The following is a 14,432-nucleotide window of genomic DNA, read 5'->3' as shown; positions in this document are numbered from 1 at the left end:
ACATTCCGACGTGAAATCGCCCTCTCCCCGTGGAATAGGAAATAATAAGACACGATTCAATCCCCAGGCGGCAGCGGCGTGCATTTTCGCAGTGACACATTGTGATACGTTCGTTCGTACACGTAGTACAACGCACGCGCTCATTCCCCGCGCTCGCGCAAGGAACGAGCAGAAGCAATAACGGGTTTGGGGTGTAGCCGCGCGAAACGCTCGAGCGTGGCACGACGTAGAATAAACGAGGACCCGACAAAGATGAAAGAAATAACGCGCCGTAAACGCAGGAACAGAGATAATACACGCGGACGGAAACGAGTTTGTCTTCGGTACATCCCGCCCCTGAAAAAAACTGTCCTGGTTCCTCCGAACCGTCTCATTGTGTTTTCCCTCGTCTCGTGAGAACCAAATTCCCCCAAAAATGTGTATGTGATTCCTCCATTTCTTCGTCTATATTTCGTGTTTGTTTTGTTTTCGTTTTGTGAGCGCATCTGCTCTTGGCGTCCTCAAGAAACCGCTCCTCTTCCATATATTTTTTTCACCTATATGCTCGCTTCCTTGTCTGTGCCTGTGTCTGTATCTGCTTGTGAATGTTTGAGAGAGCAAGAGAGTGAAAGAGAGAGAGAGTGAAAAAGGGAGGGGCCACTACAGCTTTCGACCATATCCGCATTTTGAATTTGCGAGCGCATCCGCCATCTGACTGATCCGCTCGACGTTTGCGTCGTTTACGGAAACGTTGCGAAGTCGTGCCGGACGTTTTCCCTTTCGCGAGACGTCACCGTGGGGTTTGGACCGCCGTCGCGCCGCGAACGGGAAAAGGCGCATTCTACAGAAACGTAACCGCCGCCTTTCTCCCCAATCGTCAGACCCCGGCGATCCTCCCGTTTTCTGGAGTCGCAGTCGCGCTGCCCATTAGGAAGTTTTCGTAGATCGTTTTCGCCGTCCCTCAAGGCCCTCCGCAACCCGCTACGATAGCGGAAACTCCACAGTCAAGGTTATCGGCGCGCAGGCGCAGTAGCAACTTCTTCGTTGCGGAACGCTTAGCGGAGGGGGCAACGCGGTCTACGAAAACACTCTATTGTGTTTGGCTGCGGACAAGATGACGGAATCGTCCGCGCCTCGGGCACGCTTCGAAGCGCGTTTACTTCGTCCATACGCACGCCTCGAACAGGTTCTGCAGACGGTAGGGAGTTTTAGGGAACCGCTTTTGCGCATGCGCAGTTCGTACCGGAGGGCCTATCGTACCGTATCGGATGTGCGAAAACGGTTCCCTAAAACTCCCTAGTAGGGAGTCTTAGGGAACCGCTTTTGCGCATGCGCAGTTCGTACCGGAGGGCCTATCGTACCGTATCGGATGTGCAAAAACGGTTCCCTAAAACTCCCTAGCAGGGAGTCTTAGGGAACCGTTTCCCTAACACATCCTATTATGAAGTCTTTGTGACCCGGATCCCTAAAACTCCCTGGTAGGGAGACTTAGGGGAACCGGTTCCCTAACACTCTCTAGTGTGAAGGACGCCTCAGACACTGTCCGCAGACGGTCTTTTGTGCGATGCATTAGCTGTGAGACGGCGGCTCGGGAGCTTCCGCGGCATTCAGAAAACAATACAGTGGCGCAAACGAACCGAAAAGGGGGGAAAAAAATAAAAAAAAAGGAGGCCGACAAAAGATTGGGGAAAACCGGGAAGCGAGAAGAAAAAGGAGTATTTCCGAAGAGACTACACAACAAGAAAGTAATCGATCTGGTAAGGAGGAGAAGAAGGAGGAGGAAGACCCTCTCCGCTGCCGTCGCTGTTTTTTTCCTCCTTTCCAGCCGCTCGTATTTGGGGATTTGGGCGCTCCGTTGCCACGGCAACCGCTGCTCCCCCCCTCCCCTTTTATCCCCCGGACGTCCCCCGTGACGTCACCGAAAGGGTCACGTGGCACTCCGTCTCGCAGAGCGGCGGCGAGACAGGCCGCCGACGGCGACGTTTCCCTTTCTCTCGGGCATCGCCCCCTCTCGACTGCCCCTCTTTCCTCTTCCTCCCTCTCCAGGGGAAGCTCCTCCCACCTCTTTCCACCTTAACAGAGCGAACGCTGGAGAGGAGGTCGCCTTCTCTCCCGCGCTTTCTCTCTGTGAAAGTGGAAAGAGGTGGGATGAGGACTTCCCGGTTCGTCCGTTCGCCGAAAGATGGCGCTCGCGTAGCGGCGTCTTGGGGCAGCTGCTTGGAAGGGGAAAGGGGGCAACTTCAAAAAATATTTTTGTTTTAAATTTAAATTTTGGGAGATCGGCGACCCAGGCGTGGTTTCTACTCGAACAGGACCGCGTCAGGATGACGCTCGACACTTTGCAGCAGCCGAGAGAGCAGAATGGGCAGCCCACATCCGATGTAAATCAAACTCAACCTGATGCGACGTGAGCCAACACTTCCTTGATAACAGGGCCGTAGTGCCGAATTTTCGGCGCCACCTAAGGAAGGCTAACGCGGGGCCAAGACTGCACCCCCAGTGCTGGAGAACTCTACAGTCAAGGCCATCGGCGCGCAGGCGCAGTAAGCGGCTTCTTTGTTGCGGAGGGCTTAGCGGAAGGGGGAAACGCGATATACGAAAACTCCCGTAGATCATCGGAACAGCCTAAAACTGTAGTGATGAACAGAACAGCGCACACAAAGACAAGGACAGAGAAAAGGAACATGCAGGACACACGAGCGCTCGTGTGTCCTGCATGTTCCTTTTCTCTGTCCTTGTCTTTGTGTGCGCTGTTCTGTTCATCATGTCATCATACCAACTCGCCCAACTTACTACACTTCTGTAAAACTGTAGTCTCGCCGGAGGACGCCTTGACTCGGGTGGAGGACACTTTGTCCCGTGGGCACTTTCAAACCCGTGTCACGTGACCCGTTGAGCGCTTTGTCTCGCTGGACAGCTTTTTGCCCGGGAGCGGGCAGGCCAAACAAGAACGGGGGTGTGCGTGGCTCACCTTGGAGAGCTTCTCGCCGTCGTGATGCGGCAGAAGCGTGCGTAAAGACTGGAAGCCGGCGTTGATGCTCTGCATCCGCCGTCGCTCGTTGCTGTTGGCGATCTCGCGCCGGATCCGCTTCTCTTGCTCCATCTGGGTCTTGGGGCTCGTCGGACGGTTGCTCAGTCGACTGCACCACCGGACATGCGTGCGAAGACAAGAGAAAGACGTCGTCAGGGCCCGCAAAATCGCCAAGGACGACGAACAGGCGCTAACTTGATCGAACAACGCAAACCACGCCTCATCAAAACCAGCATTTTTTTTTTCTCTTGCGCTTTTGTATCACGTTGTTCACACGAGTTCTCCGAACGAGGTTAGCAATCAGTTCTCGTTAACAGGGACACCTCCACTCCCTCGAAAAATCGTCCATAACGTTAGGTATGGGTTAGTTTCCGAAAAAATAAAAAAAAAGTATATAATGCAATATTTATTTTTAATCATTTACGGCGACGATATTGGGCACGACTTGAGGGTAACTGACCTGTGGTTGTCTACACGGTCGTACGATACATTTCATTAGAGGCGGAAACGTATGCCCAAAAGTACGTCGTTGAGTGCTGCGAGCAACAACCTACGAGGACAGTTGTAAACCCAGACTGGGGGATACGGACAAAGGCCGAAAACACAGAACGACACGGACGAAGTCGGCGAGTTAGGACGGCCCTCCGGAACCCCCACGTGCTCTCGCAGCCCTCGCGTGGGCTGCAGCGCTGTGCGAGAAGGGCTGTAGGATCCCCGTGTTTTCTGAGTTAATCTTTCGTGAAATTCGAAGGGTGTTTTTCGGGGTTTTTTTTCCCCTCAAAGTGGGAGTTTGTCGTAATTTAGTTTTGTTTGATTCCCGATTCTCCGAAATTGAGAGTTGAATTTTGCCCTGTTTCCGATTAAAAAATAATAATAACATCCAAGTGCAAACGTATGCTAGATAGATAAAAATGAAACGCTTCTCGTATTAATTAATATTTCTTCGGCTGGATTTGACGTTGGTCCCATCGCCATTGGCGATACTAACTCGTCCGACGACAAACGTTGCGCACGTGTGTTGCTTCGATAAACGTCGATACCTTAATATCAACAAACGTCCAGGCGCAGTGGTCGCCGGGAAGCTCGTATTTATTCCATCCTGGTCCATCAACCCACCCCGCGGCCGCGCGAGGTGGAATGGTAAAGGATGCATATTAGAGAAGTTTCAACTTCCCCTCTTCCCCATTTTATGTAACCTGTATGGTTCATAGCTTTCACTGATACAAAGAACGCAACCTCTCCTTCCTCCAAAAGCACTCATAATATGGGCCCACAACTGGAAACCAAGACAGCGGCTTTTGCCATGACCCGAAAGTACGAATGACCTTGTCCCGAACGTACCTTGACGAGACGAGTCCTCATACCCCTTCTGACAGTGGTTCGAGACTCGAAAGACAACTGTGCTGGCATCATCGCAGGACCATACTGACCCTGTGCGCGGATCAAACTCAATGGACCTTTTTCCAGTAAGGAGTGCCTCATGACGGTTTCGCCGCCAACTACAAATGGAGGGCAACCGGACTCGCCTTCTCCCATAGGAACAGATTAGTGTCGCAAGAAAACAGTGCCCCCCAAGAATGGCGAAAGGGCGGTCAAGATCAAGGGAAAGGGGTGTGCGCGTGCGCAGACGCTTACTGGAAAAAGACGCCGTAGCCGATCGTCCGAAGCTTTACCTGAAATGGCGGGAAACACATTTTTTGTTTCCGGTTCCAGAAACGTTAAAAACAGTCCCGCCCGAGCTTGCCGACGCCGTTGTCTGAAGCTCGAGAGCAATCGCATCTCCTGATCGCACACTATCGCCTATTGCTACCCCCCGCTTCTGCATTACGTGCACCACAATGGCGGCACCCAGAGGACAATCGGGAAGTTGTAGCTCATTCGACGGTTCCATAGGGAAAGCTATTCTGCGAGACGCGTGCAAAAGCGAAACAATATTTACAGCATGGGCAGGAGCCACGGCTGGCCGGACAGCAGAGCTCCAAGCATCATCTTCTTGGGTCCTTCCTCGGTTTCCAAAAAACAACCGCGCGGCTGGTCCTCTACTTTCAAACTTCGCACTGCGGGATCCTACCTTGCTCCCCGCCGTTTTTTCCGGTTTGTTTCACCCAGGGCGTTCTCTCACTTCCCCCAAACAAACAAACAAAAACACACACACACACATACATAGAAAAAAAAAAAGGAAAGTTTTTTCGTCAACCACGACGATGTCTCCGAACGGGCGTGGGGACTAAAAAGGAAAATAAATTCCAAAAAGGGAAGCCAATTTCAGGAGGCCTCAAGTCGGCGGCGGCTTTCTGCCAAAGAGCGCGTCCGCCCCTACGCCCGCGGCGAGCAAGTGGGACACTGGGCACATTCAGAAATGTGGTTTTCTTTCAACATCTTGTAGACCTTGAGACGTTGGCAAACATGGCGTCCCGACTGATGCCCCCTGCGTGCAAGCAACGACAGGCACGCGCGTGATGGTAGCTTCGATGGGCTTGTAATTGCACGAGCTTGTTCACACTAGTAGGAACATGGAGATGCCTTGTTTGCAATAGGACACTCAGTTTATAATGGATGTGAAAGAGAGGTAACGAAATGCAAGGGCTCCCAGTTGCGAGTACCTACGCACGAACGGGCTGATTACTAACAACTAACAGGAAGAAGGGGGAGGGAGGCCCAGAAACTGGGAGTCCATGATGAATTTTATAGACCCTTTTCTTCGCAAACGCCACCAGCCGGTTTTGAACAAAGGCCCCCTAACAATGCTGCTTGATATGTCGATGAAACATTTGACCACAAATTCTCCAGGTGAACGCCAAAAGAACCAAGAAGCGCGAAATCAGCTCAAAGTTTTCGAATATTCTCGTAAACCAAGTTGTCTCCTCCGAGACGTTAAATCGCAAAATCAACGGCCCTCGCAAAATCTTCAACCTTGTTTCCCGTGTAGCACTCATGCATTCTAGGAGAGGTGACATAAGCAAGCTCCACAGGCTTGCAAAGACGGAGCGACCGGAGGTCGGTCAAGACGCAAGCGAATCACACAACGTGGTTTCGTCGATGAAAGATCAAAAGACACACGCTTCAGCGTTTACTTTTAACGCTAAGGACGGAGGCCGCACCGGAAACGACCACCAAATCGAGTTTGTGAATTCGTTAGGATTGAATACAGGTATTGAGGTTTGTGGGACCAAGGCAAAAAAAGAGCGGAGTTGAAGCGGGTTCGTCGAGGCTCCTGGCGCAAAACGAGCAGAAAATATGCACGCAGGTTGACCTTGGCTGATTGTTGAAAGGCAACCATGTGGGGGCGGAATGTTTCTCACGTTAGACAAGCTTGCCGACCTCCTCTCCAGCGTTCGCTCTGCTAAAGTGGAAAGGGGTTCCACTTTTTAAGCTGTCACCAACTCCAGCGTGACCCAAGAGCACTCGAACGCAACGACGCCGAGCAAATAAGCGTCATTGTCGCGGCGCAATTGAAAGCGAACTTCTTGTTCTTTCAGTCTCTCCTTCGCAAAACTCGATGACAGTCATAGGGATCGCGGTGTTGACGTAGCCACGGGAATTCGCGGCTGGATGGATGGATGGATGAATCCGGCTGAGCTCTTTGGATCGGGCGGTAGCTTACGCCACCTAGCAGGCTCCGGCAAGAAAACGGACGGCACCTAGCGGGAAAACACTGAACTGGCTGGAACGGGTCTCTTCGCAGTTCCCACTCGATTCTTGTGGCTTCCGCGATCACGCGATGAAAGAGGCGCGTGTTCTGTCCACAGAGACGAAAACGGAAGGCCGCACGGAAAACCTAACAAATGAGGTGCGCCTTCTTTCATTGCCTTCCACGTTCTCAAGGGTGAGCAGTGGTCCCGGTGACTCTGTGATTGGTGAATACTCCCGAGTATTCACTGGCGGCCATAGCTGCGTCCTCGACTGCTGCGCGCGTGCAGACGGCGGGCTTCCACAGCTATTATTCCGCACCATCGAATCTGCCGGCATTAGCGGCCTATTAAGTGAGCTCGTTTTTGAGCATGCGCTCTAAACTGCGCCCTCAAATATGGCGTCCAATGAATACCCCCTATTCAAATGCGGCGTATAGGTTGGACACAAGCACGGAGTGAGCACCCGATTTGGGCTCGTGACAATCAATAGCTCGAAGAGCATTCGAGTACGTGTCAAATAGACATGCTCGATCCAATGAGCGGGACTCCAAGCAACACATTAAAAATAAACAAAAGAGAAGAAATCGTATGTATTTTGAACACAACACTTTCTATCGGTGATGACGTCCTTAATCTGAACCAATAGAGAACCGAAACGACAAGAGCGTACAACAACCATGCGCGGTCTTCCTAATTGTTGCAATTAACATCCCGTTATGAAGCGTGGACGCCCGACCGATCTACGGAAGTTTCAAGCAAAGAGTCACGTGCTTCAAAGGATCAGCCAGTCCTAACACTTTAATACTACGTCGTCATTATTCGACGCTCTAGAGTCTAGAGCGTCCAGTGACGACATTGGTCTAGAGTCTAGACCAATGTCGTCACTGGACGTTCGTGTTCGACACCGATAGGCACGCCCTTCGAAGCGGCAATTGGCCTCCTTCGTCCCCTTTCCAGTGCCCCTTTATGGTGTTTTCACACGACGGAGGTTTCTTCCAGAGAGAAGAGTAAACGTCATCTTGCTTCGAGGTCACGTGCGCGACATCACGATTGCTTGCTATACTTTAAAGGGATACTGAACCAAGGAATTTGGTGTCCATAATAAGTGGCGCACGTTCTTTCCACGAGCCAGCAGCCGCCGGTGTGCGCGAGCACAGGCAACAAAAATGACGTCACAGACCTCCATTCGTGGTTGAGATGACAGTGAAATGTATGGGCTTCGGACCAAAGGAGAATAAAGACAAGTTTTTCATCTACACAGTGGTGCCTGGTGTAAAAAGTAAGCGACGAATTGGTCTAACAAGCACGTAGCTTTCACTTGTAGAGATGAAAAGCCTGTCTTTATTCTCCTTTAGTCCGAAGCCCATGCATTTCATTGTCCTCTCAACCGCGAATGGAGGTCTGTGACGTCATTTTTGTTACGTGTGCTCGCGTACACCGGCGGCTGCTGGCTGGTGGAAAGAACGTGAGCCACTTATTACGGGCACTAAATTCTTTGGTTCAGTATCCCTTTAACTATACTCCCTTTAAGCTGAGACTCCGGCCAAAGCTGCAAGCGCGAGCTAGCTCACGCCCCTCGCTTTGAGATGGGCTTTTCTAGCGCAAGCGCTCGTTCTGCACAAAGAACATTTCAAAGCTGCGATCTCAAGCTCTCGTGATTGTAGCATTGTAGCAAAAAAGAGCGTGTGGCCGGTGCCATTTTGAGTGTTCGTGCCTGCGGCGAGTGCTTTTTTTTTTTTCTGCTTTCCGGAACGACGAACACGCACCTGCTGGGCTGTTATTGTGTAAACATTGGAAAGGTGAACTCGAAGCGCGATGACGTTTGCTCCTCTCCGTGAAAGGTATCTCCGTCGTGTGAATGCACCAATAAGGAACATACATGGACGTAAAACATGTGTCGACTTAAGACACGCAAAAAAAAAAAAAAAAAAACGACGCTACAAACACAAAAAGAAAATACACGTAGAAGTTAAGCACAGAGAAATAGGAAGGAAAACGGAGTTTTCGGGGTGAATCCTTCGGAAGAACGAGCGAAACAATGAAGTAATAGGAGAACCGCTGCCTCTTCCGCGTGCTTGTTTCATTCGTTTCTGTCTATTTCAGGAAAGGACAAGTGGTCATCGAAAGGAATCTTGCCCCAACACGATCCAAATGTTAAAGTCCGTTAACGTGGACACAAGTGCTCCTGTAACACTAAAAGGTGCAGACGTGGCGAACTCTGTGAGCCGAAACGCCGGGGTACATGTTTCAATGACGGGAAAAAACGTGCAATGAGAAAAACGAAAAAAAAAAAAAAAGCAATGTCGAAAGGTTGTTTAAAGCACAAACAATACTTACGGGGAAGGAAAAACAACTAAAGTGTTGTTTCTTTTCTTTTTTTAAACAAGCGACGAAAAAAGACGGGGATAGAATTATGATTTTACATTTTTAAGCTCGTTAGCAGTCGGCGACGAAACTTGCACCATTTAAACGTAAGGAAACAATCTAAAAAAAAAAGGCAACAATGATGCCAACAACCTTTCTCTCTCTCTATCTCTCTAAATAAAAAAAAATAAAAATCACGGACGCCTTACACAAGCACTGCAACACACGACTATCTTTGCAAAGGCCTCCTCGCTCACTCCTCAAAACCAGTGAAAAAAAAAAAAAAAAAACGTAAACGTATACGTTTGAAGCGACAAGAAAAAAAAAAGCAGGCCTTGAAATTTAAGTTAAAAATAAACGTGTGAAAAAGAACAAGAAAAAAAAAAAGAAAAAAAGAGCGAGGCGGTCATTTAACCATCCGTCTTCGGACGGCAGCGTTGTTACCGCAGTTGCTTCCTTCGTGGCATTTTCTTTCTTATTATTTTTTTCCCCCATTTTGCGGTGAAGCTCCAAATTCATAACCCAGTCACGAAATGCCCCGAAAGAAGCGCCACGTCTCAGAACTCGTCGGCGTCCTCCTTGCCCTCTTTCCACCATCATAAACGGCAGGCTTCCCACAAAAATGTTGTCCCACGCTAGCATCCATTTTTCGATTTCAAAAAGAAAACAAAAAACACAAAAAAAGCAACGAAAAGGCGAAATACCTGGGGACTTTATCCAACCATCTCCTCGATAACAAAGTCTGATTATCAACGCCAGCCATTCGGTAGACGCTCGCAAAACGCGAGTGCTGGGTCAGCGTTCGGTCGGATCCGATCAGTGGAGACACCGAGTCCCAGCCGAGCGATCACGTAGCATTCGCGTCCAATCAGCGTCCTTCCCCCGTTTCGGCCTCCAATATGTGACGTAGAGAACTCGGCAGCGCGGCCTCGTCCACCCAGGAGCGGTCTCCTCAATACGGCTGTAATACCTAAAGTCACTGGATCTTTGGGGAAAGTAGCATCATTGCCTTCTCTGCCTGCTAACCGGACACAAGCAGATACTAACATACAGACGACCGAAACCTCGCAGGGTGACTCGTCGATCGGCCTCGATCGGCTGCCACCTCCAATCGCCATTTCGGTCCATTCGCCATTTCGGTCCATTCGAATCTTCGAGGGGTGGTGGTTCTGAACCAATAGCGCCAAGATCCATAGCCTCCTATATACTGACAAAGCCTGGCAGATCGCCACGAGAAGCGGCCGCCGAAATGAAGAAGGTGGAGAGGCAGACGACGGATGAGAGGAGAGCCACGTGACGGGCGCTCCGCTGCGGCGAGACGCGGAAACCCACTTCTCCCGAGCGATGCTCCTCGCGTTCCTCGCGCTACCGCTTCTTTTCCTGTCGGGTTTGAAAACCATGTTTCGGGTCCTCGCCACTGCAAAAGCTGTGCGCCGAATACCAACTTCCCCGAGAAATGCTCTGTGCTACCAGATCCTCGCGCCCCAAATCCGCGACTGGACACTCTATGGCTACGTCGTCGAACTGCCAGGCTCTGTGAGTATAGAGGAGGCTATGGCACTACCTTTGGCAGGATGGCTGTCTCTATCGGTGCCCGTGAAGGAAGCCCGCGAGTGATTGCGAGCCTACCAAGATACCTTTCGAGCGCGTGCTGCCTGCCGTACGCGCATATAAAAAGGCTCGTGGGCGTCGGTTGTTTTTCCGCGTGTCGCTCTATATTGTGGGACTCGGGCGTAAGAGCGCGACAGAGGCACGAGAAGGAAACGAAAGACAGAGGAAGAGCCTATCGCCTCCATCCTGCGCGTTCACGTCACAGGGTCGAACCCGATCTGCGCAGTGAAACCTATACGCAAAGGCCAACGCGGAATCTCGAAATACGCATCAGGCAGTTTCTGCAGGCTGTCTTCTTTTGTACGACGCGTTGCAGGGGTGGGAGCGCCGCGGCTTCAGGATACGCGGTAGCGCTCGAAACAGGGGGAGACCGCCACCTTGCGTAGTCCCCCCCCCCCTCTTTGCTCGCTTAACAATCGGCACTACGACAGGGCGAGTTCAGTCTGGCCAAATAACATGATCGGCGAGGTCTTCCGTCGTCTGCTCCGTCAAAGGCTGCGCCGAATGGACGGATGGTGTTCGCTGTGTACTCTTCGTATACAGCATCAAACTTGCGCCACCTAACTAAAAAAAAAAAAAAAAAAATGTACGCCCCTTTTTTTTTTTACATTTGACTCAACTCCGTATCTCGCTAAAGCGTCTGACCCGTCCATTTGGTGTATATCAGTACCAAGCGCGTAAACAAAGACATGCGTAGGTTTAGAATAGGACACGTACAACCTAAAACCCACTGCGTAAGAAAAAAGAAAAAAAAAAGACGTTATCCAAGCACTGTGAACGCGGACACGCGAACCGCAAAAATAAAAAATAAAACAAATAAAATAAAGTTGGTACCAAATTATAATATAACGCAATTCGACATCCACCACCCCGACATACAAGACGCGGGCCACGCGTAACAATCCAAAAAGAAAACAAAAACACGCGGGAAGACCCGATGTAATCTAATGACATTTTGGACGAGTAAAAGTAATAAGCCCAAGAAAAAAAAAGAAAAAAAAAGGTATATCACCTCGACTTCTCCATTATGACACACAACTGGCCAGCCTGAAGCCAAGCGCCCCCCCCCCCCCCCCCCCCACACACACACACACACTTCCATCTCTTCAACTTTTAGCATCATGCTGTCTGAGCACTCACAAAAGAAAAAAAAAAAAAATTCAAAATTGTCAAATAACAACAAAAACCGTGACCCTCCCCCAAAGAAAAAAAAGAATACACGAAAAGAAAGGGTCCAGCCTTCAACATCAGGGCAACAGACACAAGCGAATCGTCCTGTCGAATCCATTAAAGGACGCGCCGGAAAAATAACACTATACATAAAGGAAGTAGTACAAACAAAAATAGTAACGATAATAGGATATCGCAAAACACAATCTGCACACCAGCCAGATCCATTAACCGCCGCCAGCCTTTTCAGAGCGGGTCGTGGCTGCGGCGACGACGGCGGCGGCGGCGTGGTACCGAGGCGGTCATGCCGCCTTCGCCACGAAGATGGTGGTACATATACCACCACCACCACCGCCGCGGACGTGCATTTATACCGTCTACACAGCGTTCCGTGTGCGTGTGTACACACATACAACGGCACACACCAGCGCCAACGAAAGACCATCGCCAAAATCGAGCGTGTACGCAAAGAAAAGAAAAGAAATTCGTGACACCATCATCAGAAAACGAGAGACGGTCAAAAATAACGCAACAATGAAAAAGAAGACAAAAAAAATATTCTTCCGTAGTGCTGTTGTTACGATTGTTGCGGCGCTCGCGGTCTCCCTCTCGGGGCGCGAGTAACAGCAGCATTCACTCACGAACTTTCACGAGACCATCGTCGTCTGTCTTCGTGAGACGCGGCGGGAAAATAGATTAACTCGCGACAGAAAAAAAAAAAGTTATTAATAAACAAAGAAAGAAAAACAGGTGAAGAGAAGCGGCCACGGTGCAGGATTCATTAGGACATCGGTGATGATGACGTATTACGACGACTTTTAAACATCGTTTTCAAATTTTCGCAGTTCATGTCCGGCTTTCGACCCGAAGGACGCAACAACGCCAACGCGGTCCTCCAGCTCAGCTGTGCTGCGGTTCCCACGGGAAGAAACTTTTGCCGCTGCGCGGGCGTGCACTGCGGAGAAGGCGACCAAGCCGGGGTGACGCGGAGGTCGACGAATGCGTGTTTTACGAGAATGCGGCGACGTTAAAATTGAGTGACTGGAGCCGGATATTTCACGAATTGGACCACTTCCTACGACTGGCGCTTGTCGCAATAAATAGATCGCCACAATGTCTTCAGACCAACCCCGCGTTGGTTTACAGCGGGTGTGTGGTCATTGCTCGATGACATACACTGAGAAGCGTGCACAGGACACGAAACCTGCGTCAGTGTTCGGCGTGAAATCGGCTCCAATCACGTGCTTCGTGTACAAGCAATGGCGACTGCCCATGCTACTCAACAGACTTTTGAAATGGGTCCATTGGTGACGAGGATGGGATCGCGACTACGTCTGATGGCCGTGGACGCGACAGGGAGGCCTGCGGGCTTTCTGTCTTCAATGGTTGGAGTGACTGATTGATTACACCAAGGGGACAAGCCCCCCCCCCCCCCCCCGCCTCTTTTTTTTTATGACGGTTATTTATATTGTTTTTTCTTTGCACTGGAGTGCAGCGGGTGCTACAAGCTATCCCAGCGAATGCAACTCAACGCCATGGACAGCACAGATTCCGCGCGCCACTGCGCCCTCCCCAAAGGCCACGTGACACTCGTGCTGCATCGGATTGGCTTGGATATTTCGAAGCTTCCTTTGTGGTCCATCCTCTCGATTGGCTACCAATTCCGAGGTGCTATTCTCCGCCGAAGACGTTGGTCGTCGGCGACGACAGCACCGGAGGCGGCGGCGGTAGCTCAAAGGGCAGGCACGATTCTTTTAGCGTGTTTTGTTATCCTTCGTAAACGGGGAGCGGGAGCGGTCCTAAACAAACCGACAACCGAAAAGACCGTGAAGGGGGGGCAAGCGTCGACCGAGTGAAGCCAAGCCAGACGCCGCCAGCAAAACAAAGACGACACCATCATAAAAAAAAATACAAACAAAAAAATGCGAGCTCTTTCGCTCAAGGTCAGGCCTCCCTGAAGCCAGCCACGTGCTCTACCAGCCCTGCCGACGCGTCGACGGCGCGAGCACGAGTGCAACTCTCAGGGCACCCCCGGGTCGTCCAGCCTTGCCTATGAAACAAGGCGCTGCCTACCTGCCTAGCCCAGCCTAGCTCCACCCCCCTCTATGGCACGTATAACGCGCAACAAGACAAAAGATGTTGGACATCTTATCTCGTTCGAACAGTTTACATGTTTGGACATTTTGTTTTATGGTCTCGGGCTCTGGCAGTCGTAGGGTTGCGTGTTCACGCGTGCACGCGCTTGTCAGCTGATTACCGGCACAAGTCCGACTCGTCGGCCGTTTTGACCTCTTTAGACATTTTTGTTTCGGTAAACATTAACACGTGTCTCACGGAAACTGTAGGGCATTTCTGGCGCGATATACATTTGGGCTCTTTGGACATTTAGACCAGAAGCGCCCCCCAGAACTTATGCGCGAGCACAGAGAGAATTTAAAGCGAAACATGTGCGGGTTGCAAACCGACAAAGAATAACAGCTGAGAAATGACGTCGAGTATAGAGACCACCGAAGGGATACGCGGAAGCTTGAATTCTCGAATTCACAAATAAAAATATACAATTCCTAGAAAGAAAAAGAAAAGAGAAGCTTTCGGGCGTCATGTACTGCTGTCAAGAAATTCCGCGAGCGAGTAGCGCGTCGAGC

The 14,432-nt window shown here is 50.7% G+C and overlaps 1 protein-coding gene across 1 annotated transcript in view; it reads right to left on the bottom strand.

Moving 5' to 3' along the window:
- LOC8040612 (transcription factor AP-4) overlaps positions 1–14,432 on the bottom strand; it is a 62,965-nt gene that overhangs the window by 44,919 nt on the left and 3,614 nt on the right. Inside the window, 1 exon segment of the mRNA XM_029984340.4 lies at positions 2,951–3,119. Coding sequence (XP_029840200.3) covers positions 2,951–3,119 — 169 coding nt within the window.

The sequence above is a fragment of the Ixodes scapularis genome, unplaced genomic scaffold (assembly GCF_016920785.2).
Source record: "Ixodes scapularis isolate PalLabHiFi unplaced genomic scaffold, ASM1692078v2 PGA_scaffold13__105_contigs__length_92229423, whole genome shotgun sequence".
Lineage (NCBI taxonomy): Eukaryota > Metazoa > Arthropoda > Arachnida > Ixodida > Ixodidae > Ixodes > Ixodes scapularis.
The sequence above is the reverse complement of the archived record's forward strand: the minus strand, read 5'-3'. Positions and strand labels throughout refer to the sequence as shown.